Raw genomic sequence first — 25,088 nt, 5'->3', positions numbered from 1 at the left:
GTGAAAAAGCAAACGAAGCTGAAATGTTGTGAATGAAGGAGGACGTGCAGCTCTGTACAGTTACACCATTTAATAGTTATTATAGACATTTTATATACATTTCAACAGCCGTATTCTATGTGGTACAGTCTTTAAAATCTGCTGTTCATAGTTTGTAAATCAAAAAAAAACAAAACAAAAAAAAACAACTTACAAAACTCATCAAAACTCGCAAACTGATCTTTTTTTCCATTTTTTGGAAGACTAGAAAAAATACTTTTATTGTATTAATCATGCATTACACAAACAGAAAAGTTGTAGTTACACAGGAAACCGTAGCATCGGTGAAATCAGAAAAATAAAATAAAAGAATAATTATTATCGGTTTGATTTGGAGCCGTGATCGATCGGGAGCCACTCGTGTCAGAAATTTGTGGATCAGAAAAAAAAAACAAAACAAAAAAACAAACAAACGGAAAAGTCGGAGGCGGTAACAGCCAATCAGACGACAGCTTTCTCACACTTTCTTTTTTTTTAAGGAGGAACTGACCAATCAGACGCCTCCTGGAGCGGACGACACTAAAATGATTTAAATAAATTAAATTCAGCCGAACGTTGACGTGAAATGAAGGTGAAGAAGAAGAAGAGGAGGGGGAGGAGCTAAGTGCTGTGTTCAGGTACAACTCACCAGTCTGTAAAGATCAGACTCAAGTTTAACAACAACAACCTGGTTAAAACCTTTTTAGATTTTAGTTTATTTTGTTGCATCAAATAAGTTTTTACTATTTATTTTTGCTCAGTTATACGTTCTGTAATTCTTTAGCTGAAAACTCTTATTTTTTAAAATGATCCAACTACAAAAATGAGTCCTTTTCTTTACGGTGACATTACCTTTGTTCTACATTTCAGATTTGTAGTTTTTATTTTTGTATTTTATTTATGTTTTAAAGTAATTATACTTTTTACCAAACTAAATTCTGATGCTGCTGCTGTGACCAGGCTGGATTTAGCTTCATGCTAACAAATAAAACAGTGAATAAAGAGTTTTATACCAAACTCGTTTCTTTAGATTCTAATTAAAGTTGATGGTGAATAAAGGTCTTTCAGCTCATTAGCACCTTCCTCCTCCTCCTCTTCTCTACATTATTTAAACTCTGTGTCCTCCTCAACCAATCAGACGGAAGCGAGATCTATGAGTCACCACGCGATGGGAAACAGGAAGTAGATGGGCGGGGCTGGACGGTTTAAGAGGAACCAGAATCCTAACGAGACATTTATAAAAAAGAGTTATAAAAACTAGATTTATTTTACACGAACAAAAATATGTAACTACAGTAACGCTGAATCCTGTTACATCGCTGGGCTTTAAATAAACGCAGGGCTCTGATTGGCCCACCAGGGGCTGAGGTCAGGGGGTGTTAACCAATCCTCTCGTCCAATCGGCTCGAACCTCAAACTGAAAATCTGATTTACTGAGAAACAAAAAACCCAACAGCTCGCGTTCACTTTCTTTTACCGTCTTAGTTTAAATTCCTTAAAAACTGTAAAAAAGTTAAAATCTGACAGTTTATTTATTTTTTTTTATCTTTTATTTTCCTCTCGTTTTGTCTGAAGCTTAAGTTCAGATTTAATTATTAAAAAGCTGAAACAGAGAAAAACCACGACGACGTTCTGTTCCCGGGCTGAATGTTTGTGGCCGTCGCCCTCCAGACGTTTAAACCGCTTCATGGAGCTGAAGTCAGCGTCCCGGTTCTGATCCCGCGGCTACAGAACCAAACTCATCCGTCCGCACATAGCGAGCACGAGTCCACAACGAACTCCGTTTATTTAGCAGGGAAACGAACTAAAAACTAACCCTGGATCCTTGTAAACTGGCGTCTGAAACACGGATGAAGCCGTACGTTCGATTTCTAAAAACACACGAGTTCAGAACCGGGACACTGAGCGTTCACAAGCTGTTTCTGTTTTAGCACAACGGGTTTCAGGACCGAACGACCTGGACCTCCAGTCGCCACAGAACACGAGCATCTGCACGTTTCCTTTTTCTAAATTTATCCAAAATCTATTAAATCTATTTATTTTTCTGGGGAGAAGAAAACAAACTGGTGTCTGGTCGTACAGAGGTTTTCATTTTGGTGCGTTCAGGGCTTGAACGTCCATTTTTCCTGCATTCTGTGAACGCAACTGCAAATTCGTTTGTGACAAAAACACCAAACTGCAGAAGAAACTCACATGAGCTTCTTTAAAAACCTTTATTCTGATGCTTGATCCTCCCCAGTTTTTTTTTGTCTGTCGGTGTAAATCTCTCACGGCTGCGCTGCGTTCACTGACGGCGTGTAAATTAACAGAACCACTCTGAAACAAACCCTCACTGCTAAGAGAGAAACAGCTGATTAGGAGCTGGACGAGGTCTGGAGGGAGGGAGGTGGGGGAATAAATCATCACTACTCCTGATGGGGGGGGCTTTAAGTCCGTCACACTAGTGTTAAAATGAGTGGGGGGGGTGGGGGTGGGGGTGGGGGTGGGGGGGTAGTGTTGTCAGGGCTACGTTCAGGGCTCAGCAGACGGGGGCGGGGCCGATGGCGTCAGGACAGGTGAGCTGCTCCGTGTCGACCTGTACAACAACGTTTCCACAACGTTTTGTCTGCAGCTGAACGCGTCTCAGTCTCTTCTGAGTCTGTGTGTGAGTGTGAGTTCCTCCTTCTTCTTCTTCTTCTTCCATAATAATATATATTCTGAGTCCAGTCGCCTGAACAGACCTGAATCCTGTTTGTCATCCCGTCTCTGTCGCCCCGCGGTCGTCCTCTTCCTCCCGGTCTTAGACGTAGACCCTGGCGAGGGCGTCGGCTCCGGCCGAGGCGATGTAGGCCTTGGACGGGTGGAAGGCCACGTCGTAGATGGCCTCCTCGCTCTTCTTCCTGTGCGCCGTGATCTCCTGCACGCACGTTTTACTGTCCAGGTTCCACAGGCGCAGCGAGCAGTCGTGACCTGGCGGGGAAAAAGAAAACGGGACGTTCAGTTCAGGACGAGATCGAGGATTGTTCCTCCTACAGTCGACTGGATTCAGCCCCGTTAATCTTCAGTCAGAGCTGATGTGGACAGAGGAGCTCGTACTCATTCACACTTTATTAACTCCACCAGGGGACAGTTTGGATTCTGTTACTGAGGGTTTAAAAAATAAAACGTGAAGGTACAATCATCCAACAATACAAAACAATAACAACAATAATGATAATTATAATAATATCACAATAATAATAACAGTAATAATACTGAGACTGAGGGAGGACGGAGGAGGAGAATATAACAGAGGTCAGTGTAATGAATAGATACAGATTGATTCTCCCTCCTTCCTCCTCCTCCTCCTCCTCCTTCTTCTTCTACTTTTATTTCTGGTATCTTTGCCACCAGCCAACCACCATTAAAACATAGCTACAGGGACCTGGTCCTGGTCCTGGTCCTGGTCGATAAAGGGGTGAATGTCAGACTTACTTCCAGACATCAGGTAGATGCCGTTGGGATCCACAGCCAGACTGGTCACTGCGTCCAGATGAGCCACCATAGCGTGGATCACTTTACCTGCAGGACAGGTGACACACATCACCTGGTCAGAGCCGCGAGGATCAGACTGATCCACAGGAACTAAACCAGGACCTGAGTCTCTTTCTTCTTGCTGATGGACTCTGGTCTCATATCGGATCATTCGTTCATTCATCTTTCAGGATGTTTGAGTCATTTTCATGAAGGAAAGTAAAACATTCTGACACCTGCTCTTTATCTCCATATGTCCTCATATTGTTAGTTAAGTTTTAGTTATTTTTTTATATTTATAAATTTTAAATTAAACATCTTATATACTTTTTTAAATTGAGACCATAAAAAAAATTTTTTAAGGAAACTTTTTCGAGATGAGAGACTTTATCATTAATATTCTCTGTATTTGTATAAATGTTTCTTAACTTAAATGAAAAAAACATTTTTTAAATTTAAATCTTTAAATAGATTTAAATAGATTTAAATCTATCTATATTTCAACTTTACATATACATTACATTAAATATACGTTTTTAATAGTTCAATATTCTCTCTATTGTTAGTTCATTCTTAGTTAAAGTAAAAAGCTTTTGTCTCCACTGTCGATGTGTAAGTGATGAATAAAGTTTGAGCAGCTTTAATATGAGCGAGGACCGACCTGACTTGTTGTCGTAGAACTTGATATGTCGGTCTTCGTGGGCGGTGATGGTGACGGGCAGCGTCGGGTGACTCACCACCTTGTTGATGTGGTTTGAACCTGGAAGAGCTGAAGGAGACGAGTCCTCAGAAACAAGAGTCGTATAAATGTGTATAAATAAATGTGTGTAAATGTGTGTAAATGTGTCACTTACTGCCGTCCCCCTGACCCTTCAGCACCAGTGCATTCTGGGACGTCTCCAGGTCGTACACCACCACGTCTCCGCTGTTGAAGGACGCCACCATGTGGGCGGGGTCACAACCGTTAAAGTCCACCGACGTGGGGACGCCGTGTTCTGCAGAGACACAGTGTTAAAGAGACGTTTCATTAGATCAGGACAAGTTAATGAACACGAGAGACATTTAAACATTTAACATCATTATGGGAAATACTTAAGACCTTTTAAGACCTTTTAAGAACATTGTGGGTTAAACTGAACACATTTTAAAACCATTAAGTTAAATATAAGACATTTTCAGACCTTTTCAGATCACTGTGGGTTAAATTTAAGACCTTTTTAAGACTGTTAAGTTAAATTTAAGAAATTTCAAAACCATGAAGTTAAACTTAACACCTTTTAAGACCTTTTAAGACCTTTTAAGATCAATATGGGTTCAATTTAAGACCTTTTTAAGACCATTAAGTTAAATATAAGACATTTTAAGACCGTTAAGTTAAATTTCAGACTGTTTAAGACCTTTTAAGATCACTATGGGTTAAATTTAAGACCTTTTTAAGACCATTAAATTAAATTTAAGAAATTACAAAAGCATGAAGTTAAACTTAACACCTTTTAAGACCTTTAAAGACCATTATGTGTTGCATTTAAGACCTACATGAAGAACGATAAATAAGGAAATCCGAGAACCAGAACTACTTTCATTGTCATTCCACAGGAAACTTCAGACCTACTTTGTAAAATATGCAAATATTTAAGATTTTTTTAAGGTCTTGAACTGGGATTATCATATTTTAGACTTAAAGGCAGAAACTCTGCTGTGTAAACACACTCCTCAGACACAACGTAAACACAGAAACAGCAGATACAACAATCAGATTTCAGTAGAAGAAGTAAAAGTGGGATTCTACAGGTTTGATTAGTTTTGAACCATTTTTTTTTAGCTGTCACCATATTTCAATTCTTTCTTATCAGCTGAGACGAAGTTAAAGTTGGCTGATATTTATCCACCACCTCCTCCAGCAGGAGGCGCTCTGCTCCTCTGCTCCTCCTCTCACCCTTGTTTGTGTTGAAAGTGCTGATGCAGGGGTTCTTCTCCGTCGGGTTCCACAGCTTCACCGTTCCGTCCGCCGAGCAGGACAGGAGGCGGTTCTTGATGCCGCTGTAGGCCAATCCCCACACGGCGTCCGTGTGACCCAGCCACGAGCCGGCCAGGACGCTGGGATCTGATTGGACGGGAGGAAAAGAAGGGGAGGGGCTACGTCAAGCTTGGTCTGTCCAGACGACTTCTCTTAACATTTAGAGATTAGAACCTTTAATTTTCATTATTATCATTATTTTTCATTATTATTTTTTATATTTAGACATTTTGTCTAAATATTTTTCTGTAAATTAAAATGAAATAATTTTTGTGATATAAAACATAACATATTTTTGGGTACAGACCACAAGATATAAAAACATTTTAAGATGAGTGTGAGATTATTTTTTAATTATTATTTTCTGTAGTTTTATGTTCTTAAATTTTAACACACATATACACACACACATAAATATGATTGAATATGATTTCGAGAAATAAAAATAAAAATTGATTAATGAATTTTAAAATATTTTTCCACATATTGTTTTTTTTAATATTCCAAGAGATTGCTTTTATATTTAGGAATTAAATTACTACGTAATTAGGACATTTTTATGAGGAAGCTTTTTCTGACTGTCTGACTCTAAAAAATAATTTTCTTCAGTAGTTTTATTAATGTTCGTAAATTTTTTTCCAACATATTTTTAAAAATATATACAAGATTTCTTTTTTTTTTTATATATTTACAAATTTTAAATGAAACATCTTATATACTTTTTTAAGTTGAGACCATAAAAAAATTAATTTTTTTAAGGAAACTTTTTCGAGATGTGAGACTTTAATCATCAGATCATTAATATTCTCTGTAATTGTATAAGTGTTTCTTAACTTAAAAAAAAAAATTTAATTTAATTTGTGGAAATGAAATCTATCAATATTTCAACTTTACATTAAATATGTTTTTAATAGTTAAATTTTTTCTCTATATATATTTTAAAAAATAAAACAATTAGAAATAAAAATAAAAGAAAATCATAAGTCTGGACGTTTTTCTGCGTAAACCCGTTGGGTGTGAGACATCGTGTCTGGACGGATGAAGCGTTGCGTTCAGGTACCGTAGGTGTCGTAGGGGTCGACGTTAGAGCTCGGGATGTTCCACCACTGGATGGTCGAGTCGATGCCGCCGCTGAAACACTGTTCACCGCTGGAGGTCATCGCCAACGACAACACGGGACCACTGAAAGGGGACAGGAGACAGGAGACAGGGGACGGTAGACAGGGGACGGGAGACGGGAGATGGGAGACGGGAGATGGGAGACAGGAGACAGGAGACAGGAGACAGGGGACAGGGGACAGGGGACAGGGGACAGGGGACGGGAGACAGGGGACGGGAGACAGGGGACGGGAGACAGGGGACAGGGGACAGGGGACAGGGGACAGGGGACAGGTCATTAGAGGAGTTTACTGCAGCTGTTCACGAGCCTCCAACACTGAACAGTCGATTATAAAACACTGATGTACTAAGTGGAGTCTGGCTCCTCTAAGTATTTCACCTCTTCTGATTGGTCGACGAGCTTTCAAAGATCATCTGTGAGTGAAGACACATCACTCTAACGTTTCTGTAACGTTTCTGTAACGTTTCTGTAACTGATCAGCTGATCGTAGTAAAACTTCAGATCAATATCCTGAAGAAGCTCAGAGCTTTTATTTTGATTATCAGTCAGTTCCTAGTTTTATTAAAGTTCCTTAATTTTATTAAACATTTTATTTATTTAAAAAAAATAATAATAATAAAAACTTTTTAAAAATACTTTAAAAACTAATTTATATGTTTTTCTGATAGTTGTAAAACTATGATTCTAGAGATTTTGTAAAAATATCTTCTTGAAATATTTACTATAAATACTCACACTCATCCTGAGATCTAAAAAAAAAATCTCTCAGTATTTTTATATATTTCCTAATATATATTTTTTTATATTTCTATGTTATTTTTGAAAAATATATTCTAATATTTCTCTGATATTTTACTAATGTATGTTTTAGATGTTGATATAATAATAATAACATTTCTTAAAATAGTTGGAAATATTTCTCTGATATTTTACTCAACACTTTTGATATTTTATCATCAATATTTCTCCAACATTTTATTAATATTTTACTGACGATGTTTGAAGTCTTTGTTCCCGACATCTTCTTTCTCTTTTAATCGTTCTATTAATACAAGCCTGGAATATTTATTTATTTAGTCTGTTTTCTGAGCTGCTTATATTTTAGTTTTCCTGTCGTATATCGTAGAGGCGATGATCTGTGTCTGGATACGTACACGTGAGCTCTGAATGTGTAGATGGGCTCCACATCAAAAGAGGCACTTCTGAAAAACAGAGGAAATAAAAACAGATGATTAACGTAATAATAATGACGCTGGTGCTGCTGAGCTCAGAAGTGATGAAGTGGATCATATTAAATCCTCAGGGAAGCTCAGACGAACAGAAAATGAGATGCAAATGCTGAAGGACGCGTCGGTTCTGAAGGATTTTCCTTTGAGGCAGAGTGAACACTGTGTGGGACACGATCAGAGCGGAGATTCAAACTAAAACGGATGGTTTGTGGTGCAGGTTTGTACTTTTTGGCAGGGACGGTCTTGGTGAGGTTCCACAGTTTCAGGGTGTGGTCCTCGGACACGGTGACCAGACACGGCTCCACGGGGTGGAAGGCGAGCGCCCGGACGCCGTCGAAGTGGCTCCTCAGCGTGTACTTCGGGTTCCACGTCTTCCTGCACGACGACTCCTTGTTGGACTGGAGCTGGAGGGAGGAAGAGACGACGGCGTTAGAAACACATCGGCCCAGCGCTGCATCCGTCTGCCGGGACGTTTCCTCACGTCGTAGCCGTAGTCGGCCTCGTCGTTGGTCACCGTGAGGTCGGCCAGGTCGCCCAGACCCAGAACGCTCTCCAGCACGTCGTCCGACCCCCCCAACAGGAAGGACTTCCCCCCGCCGGTGGGAAACGGTAGCGGCTCCGCTGCAGAGAGACAAGGAAAATGTTACAAATAACAGGAAAACGCTGCATCACATCACAGGACGACGCTCACATGAATGAATCTAAACGGACGGTTATGAAGCTCCACGAGGGAAAAGGGACGTAAAACACAATTAAACTGGTATTTATTATTACTGATCCAGTGACGCCTCTAACCTGAGAATTTAAACCAGTAATCAGATTACAGTTACTGATCCAACTTCTCCATTTTCCTGAGTGAAAACATACATTTTTTCTTTCTTCTCGTCTCTGAGACGACGTCACACATGCGACAAGTCACGTTTTCACATTACATTACACATTATTAACAACGGAGGAAGCAGAGAGATGCACTGGTTCACTCTGCGCTGGAGACAAAGTCCTAAATAGCTTCAAAACAAGTTTTTATCTCAACACAAACTGTCTGTACTTTATAAAAACATGATTTCAGAAAATAGTTTTTATGCTAAAACTGTTAAAAATGGTGGAAACACTGGTCAATACAACAAACCAACAAACAGAGGAACGTTAGTGACTAATGTGAATTATAAGTGACAATAACTTAAATGTTCCTGAAACAAAACCTAATTATTTTAGTCTAAATCAGCACCTGTGAACCTGGCGTCTCTAAACAGAACGTGGAACCAAAGTGTTGAATGTGAACCTGGTTCATGTCTGTCTCAGTCCAATAACTCAGATTATTCTCCGTCCCCTGACGTCCCACCGTGCGGGACTATGAACCTAAACGTCTCACCCCACTCTGTCCCGTCCCCGGAGCTCCGAGCTTCGCCCGCTCCCTCTCCGTCCTCGGCCGTCACCAGGAAGTCAAACTCCTTCAGCGCCTCCTCCGTGTCGGCATCGTCCTCCGACGCCAAACCCTCGTTCCCCACCTGGAGGACAGAGAGAGACAAATGAAGCCTGGAAGGACGGCGGCGGTGGAGGGACAGAGGACGGAGGACGTGAGGAAGGCGTCTGGACCTTGGTCTTGTGTTTCTTGGTTCTGTGGTGTTTGTCTGCGCTCATGTCGTCCATCAGGTCTCCCTCCTCGTCCTCGTCCTCGTCGCTGTCCTCTGCGTTCTCCAGGAAGTTGAACGTCTCCAGAACGTCTCCCGGACTCCTGGACACAAACCCACACACGGTCCCGTCACCACCCGAGACACCGAGACACGGCACAGCGAGTCTGAGGCGCCGCGTCCCGGGTCTCTACCTCTTACTGTCCTTGCGTCGCTCCGTCCCGTTGATCAGGTGCTGCAGGTTCTTGTTCTCCACGGATCCGTTCTGCTCAGAACCCGACAGGCCGAGCAGAGACCGGACTCTCTGAGTGCGGACGTCCAGGATGGTGTCTGTGTATCCCACTTCCTGCAGGTACCTGAACACAACACTCACAGTGTTAAAGGCCGTGTTCGTCCTCCACGTTTACATCATTTTATCTCATTTATTTTTCGTTGTAATTCAGTGTCAGAGTTGAGCAGTATTTTATTTTGAAAGTGCCTCATTAAGGAGGAGACACAACGAGGCATTTGTTTGAATTTGTTTGTATTTTCCCTTGTTAACATTTAATTCACATCACATGCTCTGCACGCTATTTATGCTAAGCTAACTTCCTGTTTTCTCATTAATGCTGCGTGTGTAGTTTTCACGGTGGATCGAGCAGAAGCTTCAATAAACCAAAGGTCAGAGGTGAAACGTCTTCTTACTGTCTGAGAAGCTGCCGTCCTTGTTTCCAGGTGAGCTGACTGTTTGCAGGAACCGCAGAGACATCGGAGTCTTTGGTGTCTGAAAGACAAAGGCAGAAGTAATGATTAGTACAGCGCCACCTACTGGAGATATATATACGAGTAAGATCTGAGATCAGCTACTGAGACGTGAGAAGACAGAAATAGTTTCAGTTTTTAGTGGCAGTGGTGAAATAAATCAACGTTATTTAACACTAATTAAACCTGAGAATGAGCAGAGCTGCATGAGATGATAAAAAAATGACAATAAAATGCACCAAATATTTAATAAATGTAATAAATAAATTTCATCTGCAAAAAGGTAAAAAAAAAGATATCAGAAAAATCTCATATATATATATCAAATTATAATATGGAATAAAAATCTAAAATTAAACTAAACGTGTGAAAAATATAAATGGTTCTAAAAACTAAGGAAAAAAATACATCTTTCATATTTTTGTGTTGTGACATAAAGAAACTAAAGTCTGGTTTAAACTGATCCATATGAGAAGCAGAAGAAGAGGAGCTGATGATGAAGAGTGTGTTTCTGGTAGAAGGAGTAAAGAAAGGAGGTGAAGATGAAGAGTGTGTTTCTGGTAGAAGGAGTAAAGAAAGGAGGCGACCGTGCGTCGCTGACCTGATTCAAAACTTGGCATCTTCATCTCTCCTTGGTTTAACTCGGTTCCATATTTTAACTTGTGATATTTTGCTCTGAGGACGAAACAAAAACATTTATTTGTAGATTTAAACATTAAGAAAATAAAAATGAAATTAGAATTAAAACATTTAAACATCAAACTCGGGGCAGAGACGCTGGATCTCTGGAAACTTATGACGCAGGCATCAGTTCTTACCTTTCCTGTTTTAAAGCGTATTCTAACATTTTTATTCTTCTAACCAGGTCGTTCTTCAGGTTCTCCTGACCTTTCCTCTCTCCCTGCAGGAACGCTATCCTCGCCTGCAGAAACACACAAACACACAGCGTTAGACACAACAAACCCACTCTCTGCTACAGGGAGATCTTTAATATATAAGGTTAAAAGCTGTAATAAAGAGTAAAGACGGGTTATTTTACAAGCTGTGATTATACACCTGCAGATCTGAATAATCAGTATGATGGACAACAACAATATACAACAATATACACAACGGACTGGAGACAAACTAAAGCTGCACTTTTATTTTTAATCATAACTGAATTATTATTGTTGTTATTACTCATTTGTGCTGTTTGTTTCGGTGTCTTGTATCTTCTCTGTAATTGGAAACAAAAAAATTGTGTTCAAAAAAAACAAAAACAACAAATCACTCATTTCACATGTGTAACGTAGCCGGAGTCCCTAGTGTACCTAATGTTTTGTCACGTGTGAGAGGTCTGAGAAGAAGCAGAAGAGAACTGAGAGAAGATGTCGTATAAAACATATAAACTCATTACAAAGCTCCTCCAGCAGAGGGCGCTCTGACTCCGTGTAGTTAGTGGCAGATAAACAACGAGCCCGTGTGAGCTAGCACGCTAACCACCTAGCTGCTCTCAGGGCTAGTTTGTGATCTTTTAGCTCACAGCTAAATATCAGCGGCGCTGCACGAGTTCAAGCAGAATGAAGCCTCCCCCTCCCCCCCCCACCTCCTCCATCACCTCCTCCTCCATCACCTGTTGAAAACCAGCAGCTGCTCCTGAAACCCAACACTGACTGAGGCCTGAGGGCTATTTATACCCCCCCCCCCCCCCCCCCCCCACACACACACACACACACACACACACACACACACACACACACACAATAACACTCGGACTGAGCGTGCTCCGCCGCCGTGGCCATGGCAACGAGGCGGCGGGGGTGCGAGGGGGCAGCTTTGCGACTTCCTCTCGTAGCAGTTGCCACGACAACGGGGGAAACCAGAGGTCAGACGTGCAGCGTCTGGACGGAGGATTACGCAACAGAATCCAGGGCCCTGCTGCGATTGGTCGGCTCGGATCTGATCTGATTGACAGGCACAGCTCCATGGCAACCGTTTACCTTTTTATTATTATTATTATTATTATTATTATTATTATTATTATTATATACGACGACAGGTAGGTCGCCACTTCATTAGGAACACCGGGGACGTCTAAATAACGTGGAGCTGATGCAGAAACGTCAGATCTGAACGGGAGGACGGAGGCGGATTTAATGAGATGATAAATGTTTGGGGATGAAATAAAGTTGGATCCTGTTCACACGGAACTAGTTTTATCTGGGTAACTTGTCGTCTGTGATCTTAATCCCGTGCGAATTGTGCATGTCTGCTTTTTGTAAACTAAAAATTACACCATAAATGACCTGAACCGAGGTCCTGAGATAAAACTGATCCAGTGCAAAGCGACATCTGTGTGATTTAGGAGAGACTTTTTACTCTTTCCAGACTTTTGTTTGACTTGAGGCTTTTTAGATTAGACAGATGAAATCATTAAATCAAGCATTAATGTGTTCATCTGGAAAGATGGAGCCGATTTAAACACTGACAGGTCCCAAATAAATGATATCAAAGTTAAAGTTTTTAGTGGAGTGAAGTGGAAAGTAGCAGAGCCACAACTAAACTGTTTTCACTGCTGCACCTGGGATTAACTGGACTAATCTGGACGTCTCCTGCTGTTTGCGTGTCTCCTAGTTTGTCCCTGTAATCTGTGAAAGCAGTTGTTAACGCAGAGTCTCTTCGCTGCATCGCTCTGTCCCCCCTCCCTCCCCTCCCGCCCCGAGCACCTGGCGAGCATGAATCAAGCGCCCCTCGGGGAGCGGGCTGAGGTCAGAGCCCCGGGCTGAGGAGGATGACGGAGCAGTGCCCACATTTACCAGGATGACGGCTCGGAGCGGGACGGACAGGAGGACATTCCTCTGGACAACTGCATCATTAACACCACGCGGGTCTCGATCTTTGTGAGGACAGAGCTGAGCGGCGGCCACCTTGGCGAACACGCCGCCACCATAACCTCACTCCACTATGAGTCACAGACAGATTTAATTACTCTGTAAATTATGGATAATAACAAATATATCTTTGAGGCCATTTATCCCAGAGACGAACATAAGAACCTGTCAGTGTTTAAATCATTCTAGTCCGGTCCTGTGTCTAATCCAACATTTCCTTGTAGCTGCTGGAGGAAAACCTGAGGCCGGTATCAGGAAGCAAGTTCAACTTATCCGGTTTTACTCCAACTTATCCAGCTGCACCTATTCAGAACAATGACGATCTGGATAAACGGTATCACGACGCTGGTTATCAACTCACTAACTGAAACCAGGTTTGTCTTGTTGTGAATCGTATGAGGGCGAGTTCCTTATATTGTTTCAAGGCAGCAGAACATTCACAATCATGAGGCTGATCCACAAAGACTGATTCTCCTCAGATATGAAGGAGAAAAAGTAAAACTAACTCAAAATCTTAAAAAAAAGTCAAACACTGCGTCTGCATCAAAGAGACGCCATAAATTAAAGGACTGCAGATTAAATAAATGCGTAAATTACGCATCAATGGTTAGTTTTACCATTTAAGAAGCCACGAAACCAAACCACTGAGCTGCAGAGATGAATCACGTGTCATTCCCCTCTGGAGTAAAAAGATAAAAACATCCTTCTGTCATGTTACCTGGGCGACAGTAAAGCTGTGACATCACATCAATGCATCAGGTTGTTGTCCTGAATGAAATGATCCTGATTCTGAGCCGAGTTTGAGCTAAAACATCCTCTTCTTTGTGTGATTATCTCCTGAAGATGCGTTCACGCCGTAACGCTCTTCTAGTGATTTGGGCTCCGATCTCAATCAGGTCTTCAATGAAAGGACATGTGATTTTTTCCTGAACAGCTGATTGGCCGGTGGGCGGAGCCTTTTATGGGATTCAGATAGATCCTGGAAGTTACTCTAACCTGAAGCAGGTCAGCTGTTCAGAGTCAGTTACCATGGTAACGTAGCCGATAAGAATGAATCCAGCTTCATGAAACCAGAAACTCAGAGTTAATCCTGAAGTTTCCTCCATAAACCTGTGATCCTGCTTCATGATACAAACCTCAGAGCAACTAATTCAACCAAAACAGAAGTGTGGGCGGGGCATCACTATCATGGCTCCGCCCTCTCACCGTACTGACCAGACTCAAACTCACAACATGGCGCTGCCCATGTCCCTGGGAAAATAGCGTCAGTTTGACCAATGGGACCGGAAGAGGAGACGTGTCCATGTTTATATACGGTCTCTAGTAATAACTGATGTTAACAGAGCAGCTGTGTTTGTGTACAACGTTTAACAACGTTTAACACTTCAACAGGTGACGAGTTAAAAGCTTCGACACCAAAACATATTCAGAAGTAGTTTTTTTTGTCCATTTGGTTGAGACGCTGGAGACGACTGAGCTGTGGACAAACCAAAGACACATGACTGTTCATTTCGTGTGTCTCCCTAAAGAAACTAGTAAAAGTTGTGTAATCATCTCTTAATCTTGTGACGACAGCCAGTTGAACCTCGGCCTCAGAGCGCGTGTGTGTGTGTGTGTGTTGCGGTTATTTCGGTCGGCTCTACTTTTAGCCTCCAGATGGTATCGGCCTGTCAGTGCAGGGCCCAGTAGGCCATGGCGCCTAATTACAGCCGTGGCCTCTTTACCAAAACATGGAGCGTCTGCTCCTATCGATCCAGCATCACCTCCAGCTCCGGTTCCGACAGAACGACGGGGACGGGGCGGTCGATGGGTTTGGATCCCGCGGTGGGAAGAGTCGACCTTTCTACCGATAATAGTCACAGAGCTACACCTACGACATGCTAACGTAGCATTAGCTCTGGGACGACTTCTTTATTTTAGGTCCATTATAAACTAAAACCATGACGCTGCACAGTCAGGAGATGATGATGAAGGGGAGGAGAAGAGGAAGAAGTGGCCACGCTTCAAAATATAGTAAAAACGTCAAAATAAACCAATAAATCCCTGAAGTAAAACTGTGATTTCTGGTCCCTGTAAACGTGAGGTCAGAGGTCACAACCTGCAGCTGGTCGCCATCTTTTGTTTGGTCGCTGCTTCCTGCTCCAACTAACGGAAACAGACTCAGACTTTTAACAGGAAGCTGGGGGGGGGGGGGGCGTTCACTGACCAGAACACAAGACAAGAAGATGTGCTGCGTTTCATTTACCTCCGAGGTCGGAAGTCCCGGAATGATGTCACATCCGAGTTATCGGCGTTCAAGTTATAGAAGCCGGAAAACAAGATGGCCGCCTCCACCAAAGCTCTCGTCTTGTCCCGATATAACTTAGTTTTCCACGGTGGCGTCTGGCTCTGTTTTGGTTTTAGCAGGCTGTTATTTTTAGTTCCCACATAACGCATGGAAAACTTCAACTACATTATAACAGCATTTCAACATGTATGTGGAAAAATACTGTCTGTATGACTGATTTAAAAAACAAAAACTAATCAGAAGAGCTGATGAATTGAATGTTACAGGAGCTTCTAGTTACTGTTTACACACTGGGCGGCCATCTTGGAAACTCTACTCAGACGTAGTGAAGATTCTACGACTTTACGAGGAGGAAATCTGACTTCAGGCGCGTTCCAGCTGAAAATTCTGACTCAGAGGAACTTTTCCTCAATTTCAGCTCAGAGCATTTATGTCTGGAACATCTTCAGCAGCATGAAGATTAAGAAAATAAGACCAATAACGGATTAAAAAGCCTGGAGTCGTCTCCCTCTGATGTTCTGTCGGTCGCATGACTGGGAGGCTTGAATGGATCTTATTCTGGAAATGAAAGATGTTCATCAATCATGGTTTTAGGTTTTCAGCTTAAAGAACTGAAAGAATCTGTGCACTGTTTTTTACTCTCTCTCTCCATGACGGACAAAATCAACAAAACCTGAATCTACTGGTTCCCAGAGACGAAACCTCGGACCATGAAATGATTCTGTGAATCACCACAAACAATATTTTAAATATTTCATGTTCACATGATGATTCACATCCTCCTCCCTGAATAGGAAAGACATTATTTAAAGTAAAGGTAAAATACAAGCGATATTTAGTCGTAAAGATCAACCACAAAGACGCAAAAACAAACGCAAAGTGACAGAACTAAAATAAAATAAGACAGAACGACCACAAAGAGAAAAGAAAAGACGCAAAACGACCATAGCGACGAAACAAAGTGGCCACAAAGACACAAAACACACAGAGACTCTAAGAACTACAGAGACAGAAGTTACCACAAACATCCACAGAACAAAGACATCAGATCCTAAATGACTAATAAAAGACACAAAGAGACAAACTGAAAAAAATTACCACAAAGATACAAAACAAACACAAAGAGGCAGAAGACGACTACAGAGATAACACATCATGACCGTAGAGAGGAACAGAACAACCAGAAAGACACAAAACAACAATAAAATGGTACAATAATGTGTAAAACAAACAAAAAGAGACTTGAAACAACCACAAACTGACTCTGTTAACGCACCGAGCAGTTGTGTTTCCTTGGGAAACACAGGAGGACACTGACAGTGTCAGTGTGGTTAGTGTTATTATTGTTGAATGTCTATAAACTACACACAGAATAAATACAATAATACACAATCATAGAGAGGAGCAAAACGTACAGAAAGTAACACAAAACGACCGCAATCTGACAATAAATTATCACAGAGACACAAAACAAACACACGACCATTGACTGACAGTGAAATGACCACAATGATGTGTAAAACCAGTAAAAAAGAAACAAAAAAACAACCACAAACTGACAGAAAACACAAAAAAAAAGATGCAAAATGACCATAAAAGACGTGAAACAAGACGACTGCGGTGAAGCTTTGTGTGTCTGAGCGCAGCTACAGGTTCATCGGTACCAGACAAACTCTTCCTGCTGCTCTCACACCATCACTTCACACACTGTCGCTGGAAAACATGGATTAAATTCACACTATCAGCAGCAGCAGCAGCAGCGTCCTGTTCTATTAAACGTGTGACCATTTGACCATCTGACGCCTTTCCAGGTTCCTGATAAACGTTCACACCTTCGCATGTTTGTTCGGCTCATTCTTGAAGCTCTTATCAGGAACTCTGACTCAGTCATGCTGAAGGAATCCGCCACCGCACCGCGACAAGTCAGAGCAGAGCCAGGTCTCACAGTACGAAGGCTGACCTGTCATTAGCGACACCGTCGCTAACTCTGCCAAAGGGAGTGTTAGCGACGTGAGCGCGCTTCAAAACACGCTCCAGACGACACTACGGAGTCACCGTGGAAGTGGAGCAACGTCACAACTCAACAGCTTCTTCAAGTTTTATAAAAAATATTATTTACGGTGGAACCGTGGGACGTTATTCTCACTATTTCACATGACACAAACAAACGGATTCCCTAATAAACTAGCTCATGTTAGATGGGTTGATAACCTGCACCTTCCCTGCACCTAATGAACTAGCATGTTAGTGTATATAGAGTAACTGGTGTCTGTGATGGAAAGTTGGCATCATAGTGTATTTATCCACCATCGACTCATAAAACCTGCTCATCGATTCTTTTAAATATCTTCCATTTGCTCCGACCTCCATCATAAGAAATCTTCCTGCTGTCTCATCGTCAGCGCTGACTGGATTTAAAAAAATCTGACGACAGAGAAGAGCTGCACGAAAAACAAATAGACGGGAAAGAGATGGAGGAGATACCACAAACCTCAGGAATCACTGAGGAGCTTAGTTTTGTTAAATAAATAAATCGACACTTTGCTTTATAACCTGTGACATAAACCTCTCAGCTGCAAATAGGAGAAACTTGTAACTACTTTTAATATTTACATTCAGGAAAATCAGGTGCTATATATTCAGATTGAATATTATTTTACGGCCTTTAAGGTCCTTAACTTTAAACAGCAACAATTCTACTTTAGGTTGATGTTATTTTTGATCAAAGCTGCAGAACTTAAGTTTTAAGCAAAATCTGTTTCAACTGTAAACAAAATCACAGACACAAAGACGCCTCATTTAAAAGGTCAACGTTTAAATCATTCACATTTATGAAAAAAAAAATAGTGTAGACTAAATCAGGTTAGTTCAAAAATGTCTATAAACACTGGTTTGCAGTGTTATTATATATTTTCTCTACATATTTTGGTATTCTGAAGCTCAATAATATGAATTATCAAGGCACAAAACAAAAATTATTATCTTAAAGTGATAAATATCTATATTTTCTCTCATCTGCAGCACTTTAACTAAAGTGAATAATGTGAAATCTTGTCCCATGACTGTTTTTATTTACATTACCATCCTGCTAACAAGCTGCTAACCTCATACACAAGCTGTGTGTGATGCTAACAGAATCACCCACTGGCTAATCGGTCATTTAACATTTTTAACACTTTTCAAACTCAGATGAACTTCGGGGATGAAAAACACTCAAATAAAACCAATCACTCAAATAAAAACAGTCACTCGGGCCTTAACAGCAACATTAGCAAGCTAACAACACGGCTAACACAGCTAGCGTGACAAACCAAAATGGCGGCGCACAGGAATTAGTCAGCTGGATTCACTTCTCTTTTACTCCGGGACGTTTATCCGAAAGTCCACAGTGAAAACATTTTATCAAGCCAAAATGAACAAACGAGAACAATCATGGCTTCATTTATTTTGATATATTTAAACATATTTAACCTGCTATGTCTGTAATGTCAATAGCAGCGCGACCGGCTACCGTAATAACTGTTGCTGTAGTCTGTGCGCAACATTTTTCTCATTTATAAAACGCTAAAATCGGAGACATTTTCAGATGCAGCTTCATCCAGTGGACATGTCAAACAAAACGGCGACTGTCCCCAGAAATCGGGGATGTCTGTTCACCCTAAGCTTGACAACGGTGTGAAGCTAACAGCTAGCTCCAGCCAGGCTAACCCGTTAGCGTAGCCACTTAGCTACTACGGTCTTATACATTCATGTTAGTCGTTCTTTGTCGTAATTTAATGAGTAAAATTAATCCTAACCACATTTTTTAAATAAAATACTGTAAAGTGTGTCCAGTAACCATCCGGGAAAACTCCACCACCCGTAGCTGTTTTTTAACTTTTTAACTTGAGGAGCGGGTCTCATTTAATGTCCCTATATTTCTATTTCTTCTCTATTTATTTTTCATAGTTTTTTTTTATTATTGTATATTTCAACTGTGTTATTGTTTTTTGTATATTCCTCGAAATTTGAGATTGTTTTTTTGTATATATCCTTGTGTAATTCTGTGCTACTGTGAGAAGGAATTTTCCCATACGTGGGATAAATAAACAATGTGTTAAATCCGTGTTGAAGCCTTAGAGGTTGATTTAACTGTCTGTTCATGTTTTAACTAGTGTAGTTTCCTTTTAGCTTAATCACCAAGTGACTTGTGTGTAAATTGTATTCCTGTTGTATTTATGTTTGTATGTATTTTTTGTTGTTTCTCTTTCAGCTACTTTGTGTTTTGAATGCATGGCTTCCTGTCTTTGCCAGGTCTCTGGTAAAGAGAATTTATTTTATTTATTTTTTTTAATCTCAACGGGACTTTTCCTGGTTAAATAAAGACGAAAAAAACGAGCTAACATGACCGGGGGCTAAAGTGAGTGGGCTAACCTGGAGCTCGGCCCTCTCCACTTCCCAGTGCGCCCTCTCCATCTCGAACCTGGCCCATTCGTGCTGGATGTAGTGCAGGATGCCGGGGATGGTGTACTGCTGCTGGGGCCGGGGCAGCTCATCGGGCTGATGGGGCACCATGGCCCCTCCGCCGGCTCCGATCTGCGGGTTAAGGCTGCTGTTGCTCCCCGGCTGCTGATGCTGCTGCGGCGGCGGAGGCTGTCTCGGGGCTCCCGCTCCGACCCCTCCTCCGCCGGGGTGATCGTCCATATTTTTTTTTTAATTATTATTATTATTTTTTTTTTTTTTTTTTTTTTTTTTTTTTTAGAAAAGTAGAAGGAAAATCTTGCGGTCCGCTGAAGGATTCGGCTCCGTGCCTGTCACGCTGGCTCCGCCGCGGTGTGAGAGGCTGTTTGCGGACGCGGTGTTCGAGTGTGGGTCTAACCGGCCGCCATTACGGCTCTCTCTCCCCCATCTCTCCCTCTGGACCCGAACCCAGACGCGATGCATGTCGGGACATCATCCTGCTTTTCAGTGGTGGGCGGAACGATCCAAGTATCGATATCAACGTTGGCATTCCCGTTGTAAGTATCGGTACCGATACATAAAACAGGAATACCTCAGACTAACGCTGGAAGCGATATTGACCGATATCAACGTAATGAGATTAATACAAAAGTTTCAGTTTCTCTCCTGCGCGGCTGAGATGACAATTAATTTCTGAACAATCTGCCTGGAAAATAATTTGTTTCCATTTGCTCTCAGGTGATAACTTTTATTGTGAAAATAAAGTATTTTCTTTTTAATTATAAACTTTGGCCAAATTCTGTACTGGATTTTAACCGATTAATTCTCCAAAAGGCAAATCACAAAAACACCTAAAGGTCATGAAAACTCCGTTCAGATTCAGATTGATGATGCATCCGCCTTAATTATCGGTGTAGATATCGGCAATATTGGCCGTGTATTTACTTGGTATCGGATTGATACCAAATGTAGCGGTATCACGCACCACTACTGCTGTTCCCCTCTCATCCAGAAATGTAACATTCAAGTACGCGTACGGCGTAGGAAATTACACTCATGGCCAATTTTCCGTCAGTTAAATAAATAAATAAAAATTTCAGACACACGCTGGATAACAAGACAAAACTGAGTAGGACCAGATTTTCAGTGTGGAAGTTAAAACGTCACATAAAAATCTAAAAACATATGTGTAATATATGAAATAAAAAGCGAAAAATCTGTAAGAATTTAATCTTTAAATGTCAAGAACCTGACAGTTAAATGTGAGAAAACAATCTAGACGAAGTTAAAAAAAAAGTTAATTTTTGATCTTTTATTATAAAGTGGTCTGGAATCTGGACTAAATATCTTATTTCCCATTTTTATTGTTACAAAAAACGCACCATTCCAGCGCCTTACTGCGCATGTGTCAGAAATGCTAACAGCTCCTGTTGTTAGCTTCGTTTCGTCCAAAACTGAAGCTTCTCGGTCGTTTACTGGTTATTTTAACTTCAAATTTCATTGTAATTTCACTTTCAGGCTGTGACGAGTCAACACGCTGTGAAAAGAATGTAGTTTGTAGTTATATCCGGATTAAATCAAGTTAACGCGGGTTATTATTGGTGTTTTTAGCCTGTTTGATGGGACACAAGCAAACAGCTGCTGGTGAGTAAAATAACTGAACGGTCATATTAATGGGTTTTATTATTACTAATACGCAGTTATTAACAGTTAATAAATGATGGTATGAAATAAATAAATAAATAAAATGTCTATCTAATATAACAACTGAAGCCTCAAAGGAAACATCTGTCAAATTAGTTTTATTCGCTTTATTTGAGAATTTTCCCAGTTTGGGAAAGTTTCCCATTGTGCAGCAGCAACATGACACCAGACACAACATATAACAAATATATATAAACAAATAAAATAAATAATAATAAACACACAGTTTACTATGTGCACAATATCTACAATTATTCCAAAATAAGAGAATACAAAAAAAAATGTGTGATATTTTCTACTTTATTTTACTATAAAGATTTATTTTAATCTTTTTCTTTTTACTTGTGTTTTTTAAGACAGATTCTTTAATGTTCTACTGTGACCAAACAGTTTATCTTGTGGATGATTAAAATCTGTCTAAGTCCAATAAGTTTATCTAAGTCTAATAAGTGTAATAAGTCTAAGTCTATCTTATTGTCCCTAAGTCTGATGCTCAGTGTCCGGGTGCAGCAGCCTCCGGCCGGTTTCTCCTCCCAGGATGATCAAGTTCGTGCTGATGGTGAACCGCCAGGGTCAGACCCGACTGTCCAGGTATTTCCAGCCGGTGGATCTGAGCAGGAGGGCGGCGCTGGAGGCCGACGTGGTCCGATGCTGCCTGAGCCGCAAGAAGGACCAGGTACAGGTACAGGTCAGTGAAGTATCCGCCGTGGTGAGTTTGAGGTCCTCTGACTGCTCCCGTGTGTTCCAGTGTTCCTTCGTGGAGTATAAGGACTTTAAGCTGGTGTATCGTCAGTACGCTGCCCTGTACATCGTGGTCGGGGTCACAGACAGCGAGGTGAGTCCGTGGGTGAGTCTCAGGGTTTTAACTCCTCAACGTTCACAGCAGCTCATCCCAGATGTTTCTCCTCTGGATCCACAGAACGAACTGTCCATCTACGAGCTGGTGCACAACTTTGTGGAGGTGTTGGATAAATACTTCAGCCGCGTGGTGAGTTCAGGAAAACTCAGACTGGAAAATGAGCTCTGATTAATTACAAACGAGATTTTCAATTTAATACCAAGTCTGATAAAATGTTTCCAGTTAAGAAGCTGCGACTTTAATATTTCAGATACTGAGTCACAACTTTAAATTGATAAATTATCTAGGAAATATTTAAAGTATTGTGTGTTTTGTTGGATAAAAACTAGTTTTCAAGAGGAAAAAGAATTTAATTGTTTGATGTTTGTGTTTTTTTCCCGCAGAGTGAACTGGACGTATCCTTTAATCTGAACACACGATGACAACGTGTGTAGTTCAATAAATTATTTAACTATTTATAAATATGTTCTAATATCTAATGATCAACTTTTTATTTTTAATGATCAAATTTATAAATGTTAATAATTTAATGGTCAAATAGTTTAATTTCTAATTTTGATTAACATAATATTAAATGTAATTAATATAATATATAAATAGTAATTTCCATAAATAAAAAATGTAAAATAAATGATATATTTATGTTTTTCACCAATTCTTTTATTTCTAATTTTTCAATATTTAAATTGTACTTTGCACAAATGAAATAATTAGAAAATATTAGTAATTATCTGTTTAAAATGTTAAAATAATCAATTCTTTTACATTTAATTTTCAATATTTAAATTTTAAATCTAAAATATAAATAAATGTTAATTCCTAAATATCACATTTTTAATTTTTGATCAACAATTCTTTTAATATATATTTTTCCAATATTTAAATTGTAATTTCTACAAATAAAAAAATAAAATATAGTATTTAAAATTAAAATTTCAATCAACAATTATTTTGATTTCTAATTGTCCAATTTCTAAATTGCAATTTCCACAAATACAAAAATACATATGCAAAATATTCCTTATTTTTTTATCACCAACTCAGATATTATTTTGTACTCGTGTCTAGATGTTGCCTGTAGAAAACCAGGTAGTATTTTATTTGTTTCCTTGACGCTGTGACGTCATCAGATCATGTTCAACCTGGACCGAGTTCACGTGATCCTGGACGAGATGATCCAGAACGGACACATCGTGGAGACGAACAAGAACCGCGTCCTCGCTCCTCTCACCGCCATCGACAAGATGGCCGACAGCTGAGGGAGCCATGCGTTAATGAGCAGATTAAAATAAACGAGGCTCTGGAACGTTTCCTGGATCCTCTCAGCTCCACCATGTTTGTAGTTTTTGCTGTGAGGCCGGAGGAAATCAGAGGAGCTGATGTGAGACTGAACTTTTATCTGGAATAAAAACAGGACGGATTCAAGTTAAAGACGAAATGAACGTTTCTGAACTTTTACGTCGTCGTCTTTAAACCGACGGATGGAAAATAAATCTTGTCTCAGGACGAAGTCACGTCCTTTCATTCATTAAACGTTTAATTGTCCAAATAAAGTTTTCTGAGTTAAGTGTCTCCTCGTTTTTCTCTCTTAAATCTGTTTAAAACATAAATACAGAGAAAATGTCGAAATTAATTATGTGAATATTGAGTAAATTTCCCAAAATATCAATTTTAAATTGTGAATAATATAAATGTCTGAAAGCGTCACAATAATTTATAAAAATGTACCAAGAAAAAAATCCGAAGAGTTCTGAATAAAATCTAAATGAAAATAATAAAATCCCCAAAATATTTGAATTTGAATAGAAACATATTTTAAAAATTCCGATAAAAATACTTTTGAAGTTTGAAAATGAGCAGATATAAACTTAAAATGATAAAATATTTCTTTCACCACAGACCACAGGACTCTGCTTATTTTCTTTACTTCATACTTTGCAAACATTTTAATGATTATTTTTTTTGGAGCATACACATTTGAAAATATTCGTTTACCTCAAACTGCAACTTGAGTTAAATAAATGTTTATAATATACAAAGAAAATACAGGGAGAGCAGAGCCGTCGGACTTCTTCGTTTTTCTCATCGATGCTTCTCGAACCAGTGTCTTCGTCTCGGTAGCTTCGTCGTAAAAAGGAAAATAAAATAATAATTAAAAAAAAAAAAACGACACAAACAACCGAAAGCTCTCTGACCTTTGACCTCGGCCGGACAGAAACGACTCAAACCGTCGTCACACGCACAAAAAAAACAAAAAGCAGGAAAATAATAAAGAAAATAAAGAAAAAGGAGGAAGAGGAGGAGGAAATGAAAACAGAAGCTACGAGTCAAACCAGGCACTAAACCAAGAGGAGGAAGAGGAGGAGGAGGTCAACACACACACTAACACACACACACACACACACACACACCGCAGCATCAGGAGGAAGAGGAAGGAGGCGAAGGAGGGAGGAGTGAAGGGTGTGAAGCGTCTCTTTTTATTTCCTCCTCCTCCTCCTCCTCCACCTCCTCCACTTCCTCCTCCAGCAGTCGGCTGGTTTGGATTGGCTGGCTGATCTGTCAATCACAGATGACTTGAGGAGCATGCTCAGAGCGGAGGAGGAGGTGGTGGAGGTGGAGGAGGAGGTGGAGGTGGAGGTGGAGGAGGAGGTCAGTTGAGGTGGAAGCCTTTCTCCAT

The 25,088-nt window shown here is 40.4% G+C and overlaps 3 protein-coding genes across 5 annotated transcripts in view; 1 reads left to right on the top strand and 2 right to left on the bottom strand.

Annotated features, from left to right (window-relative positions):
• Positions 1-55: 55 nt before the first annotated feature.
• On the bottom strand, positions 56-20,336 carry strn3 (striatin, calmodulin binding protein 3). Its single transcript, XM_047610718.1, has 16 exons — positions 19,822-20,336; positions 11,067-11,170; positions 10,850-10,923; positions 10,192-10,270; positions 9,702-9,863; positions 9,473-9,611; positions 9,249-9,384; positions 8,358-8,497; positions 8,102-8,280; positions 7,802-7,849; positions 6,588-6,709; positions 5,447-5,614; positions 4,365-4,505; positions 4,172-4,279; positions 3,472-3,558; positions 56-2,967 (listed from the first exon to the last, which is right to left on the bottom strand). The coding sequence occupies exons 1-16, from the start codon at positions 20,089-20,091 to the stop codon at positions 2,798-2,800; spliced, it is 2,127 nt and encodes a 708-aa protein (XP_047466674.1). The 5' UTR covers positions 20,092-20,336; the 3' UTR covers positions 56-2,797.
• Positions 20,337-21,253: 917 nt separating this feature from the next.
• Positions 21,254-24,578, top strand: ap4s1 (adaptor related protein complex 4 subunit sigma 1). 3 transcript variants are annotated; one of them, XM_047610441.1, is made up of 6 exons: positions 21,254-21,492; positions 22,066-22,228; positions 22,301-22,387; positions 22,472-22,540; positions 22,795-22,806; positions 23,542-24,578. In XM_047610441.1, the coding sequence occupies exons 2-6, from the start codon at positions 22,091-22,093 to the stop codon at positions 23,668-23,670; spliced, it is 435 nt and encodes a 144-aa protein (XP_047466397.1). In that variant the 5' UTR covers positions 21,254-21,492; positions 22,066-22,090; the 3' UTR covers positions 23,671-24,578. The 3 variants fall into 3 exon arrangements, with proteins under 3 accessions (XP_047466397.1, XP_047466396.1, XP_047466395.1); XM_047610440.1 differs by having other exon boundaries at positions 22,063-22,228; XM_047610439.1 differs by having other exon boundaries at positions 21,255-21,492; positions 22,038-22,228.
• hectd1 (HECT domain containing 1) overlaps positions 24,329-25,088 on the bottom strand; it is a 34,057-nt gene continuing 33,297 nt past the window's right edge. Inside the window, exon 44 of the mRNA XM_047610438.1 lies at positions 24,329-25,088. This exon is cut by the window's right edge and continues 111 nt beyond it. Coding sequence (XP_047466394.1) covers positions 25,062-25,088 — 27 coding nt within the window. The 3' untranslated portion in view covers positions 24,329-25,061.

Source organism: Mugil cephalus, chromosome 17 (genome assembly GCF_022458985.1).
Source record: "Mugil cephalus isolate CIBA_MC_2020 chromosome 17, CIBA_Mcephalus_1.1, whole genome shotgun sequence".
In the NCBI taxonomy this organism is placed as follows: Eukaryota; Metazoa; Chordata; class Actinopteri; order Mugiliformes; family Mugilidae; genus Mugil; species Mugil cephalus.
This window is presented reverse-complemented; position numbering and strand designations above follow the sequence as displayed.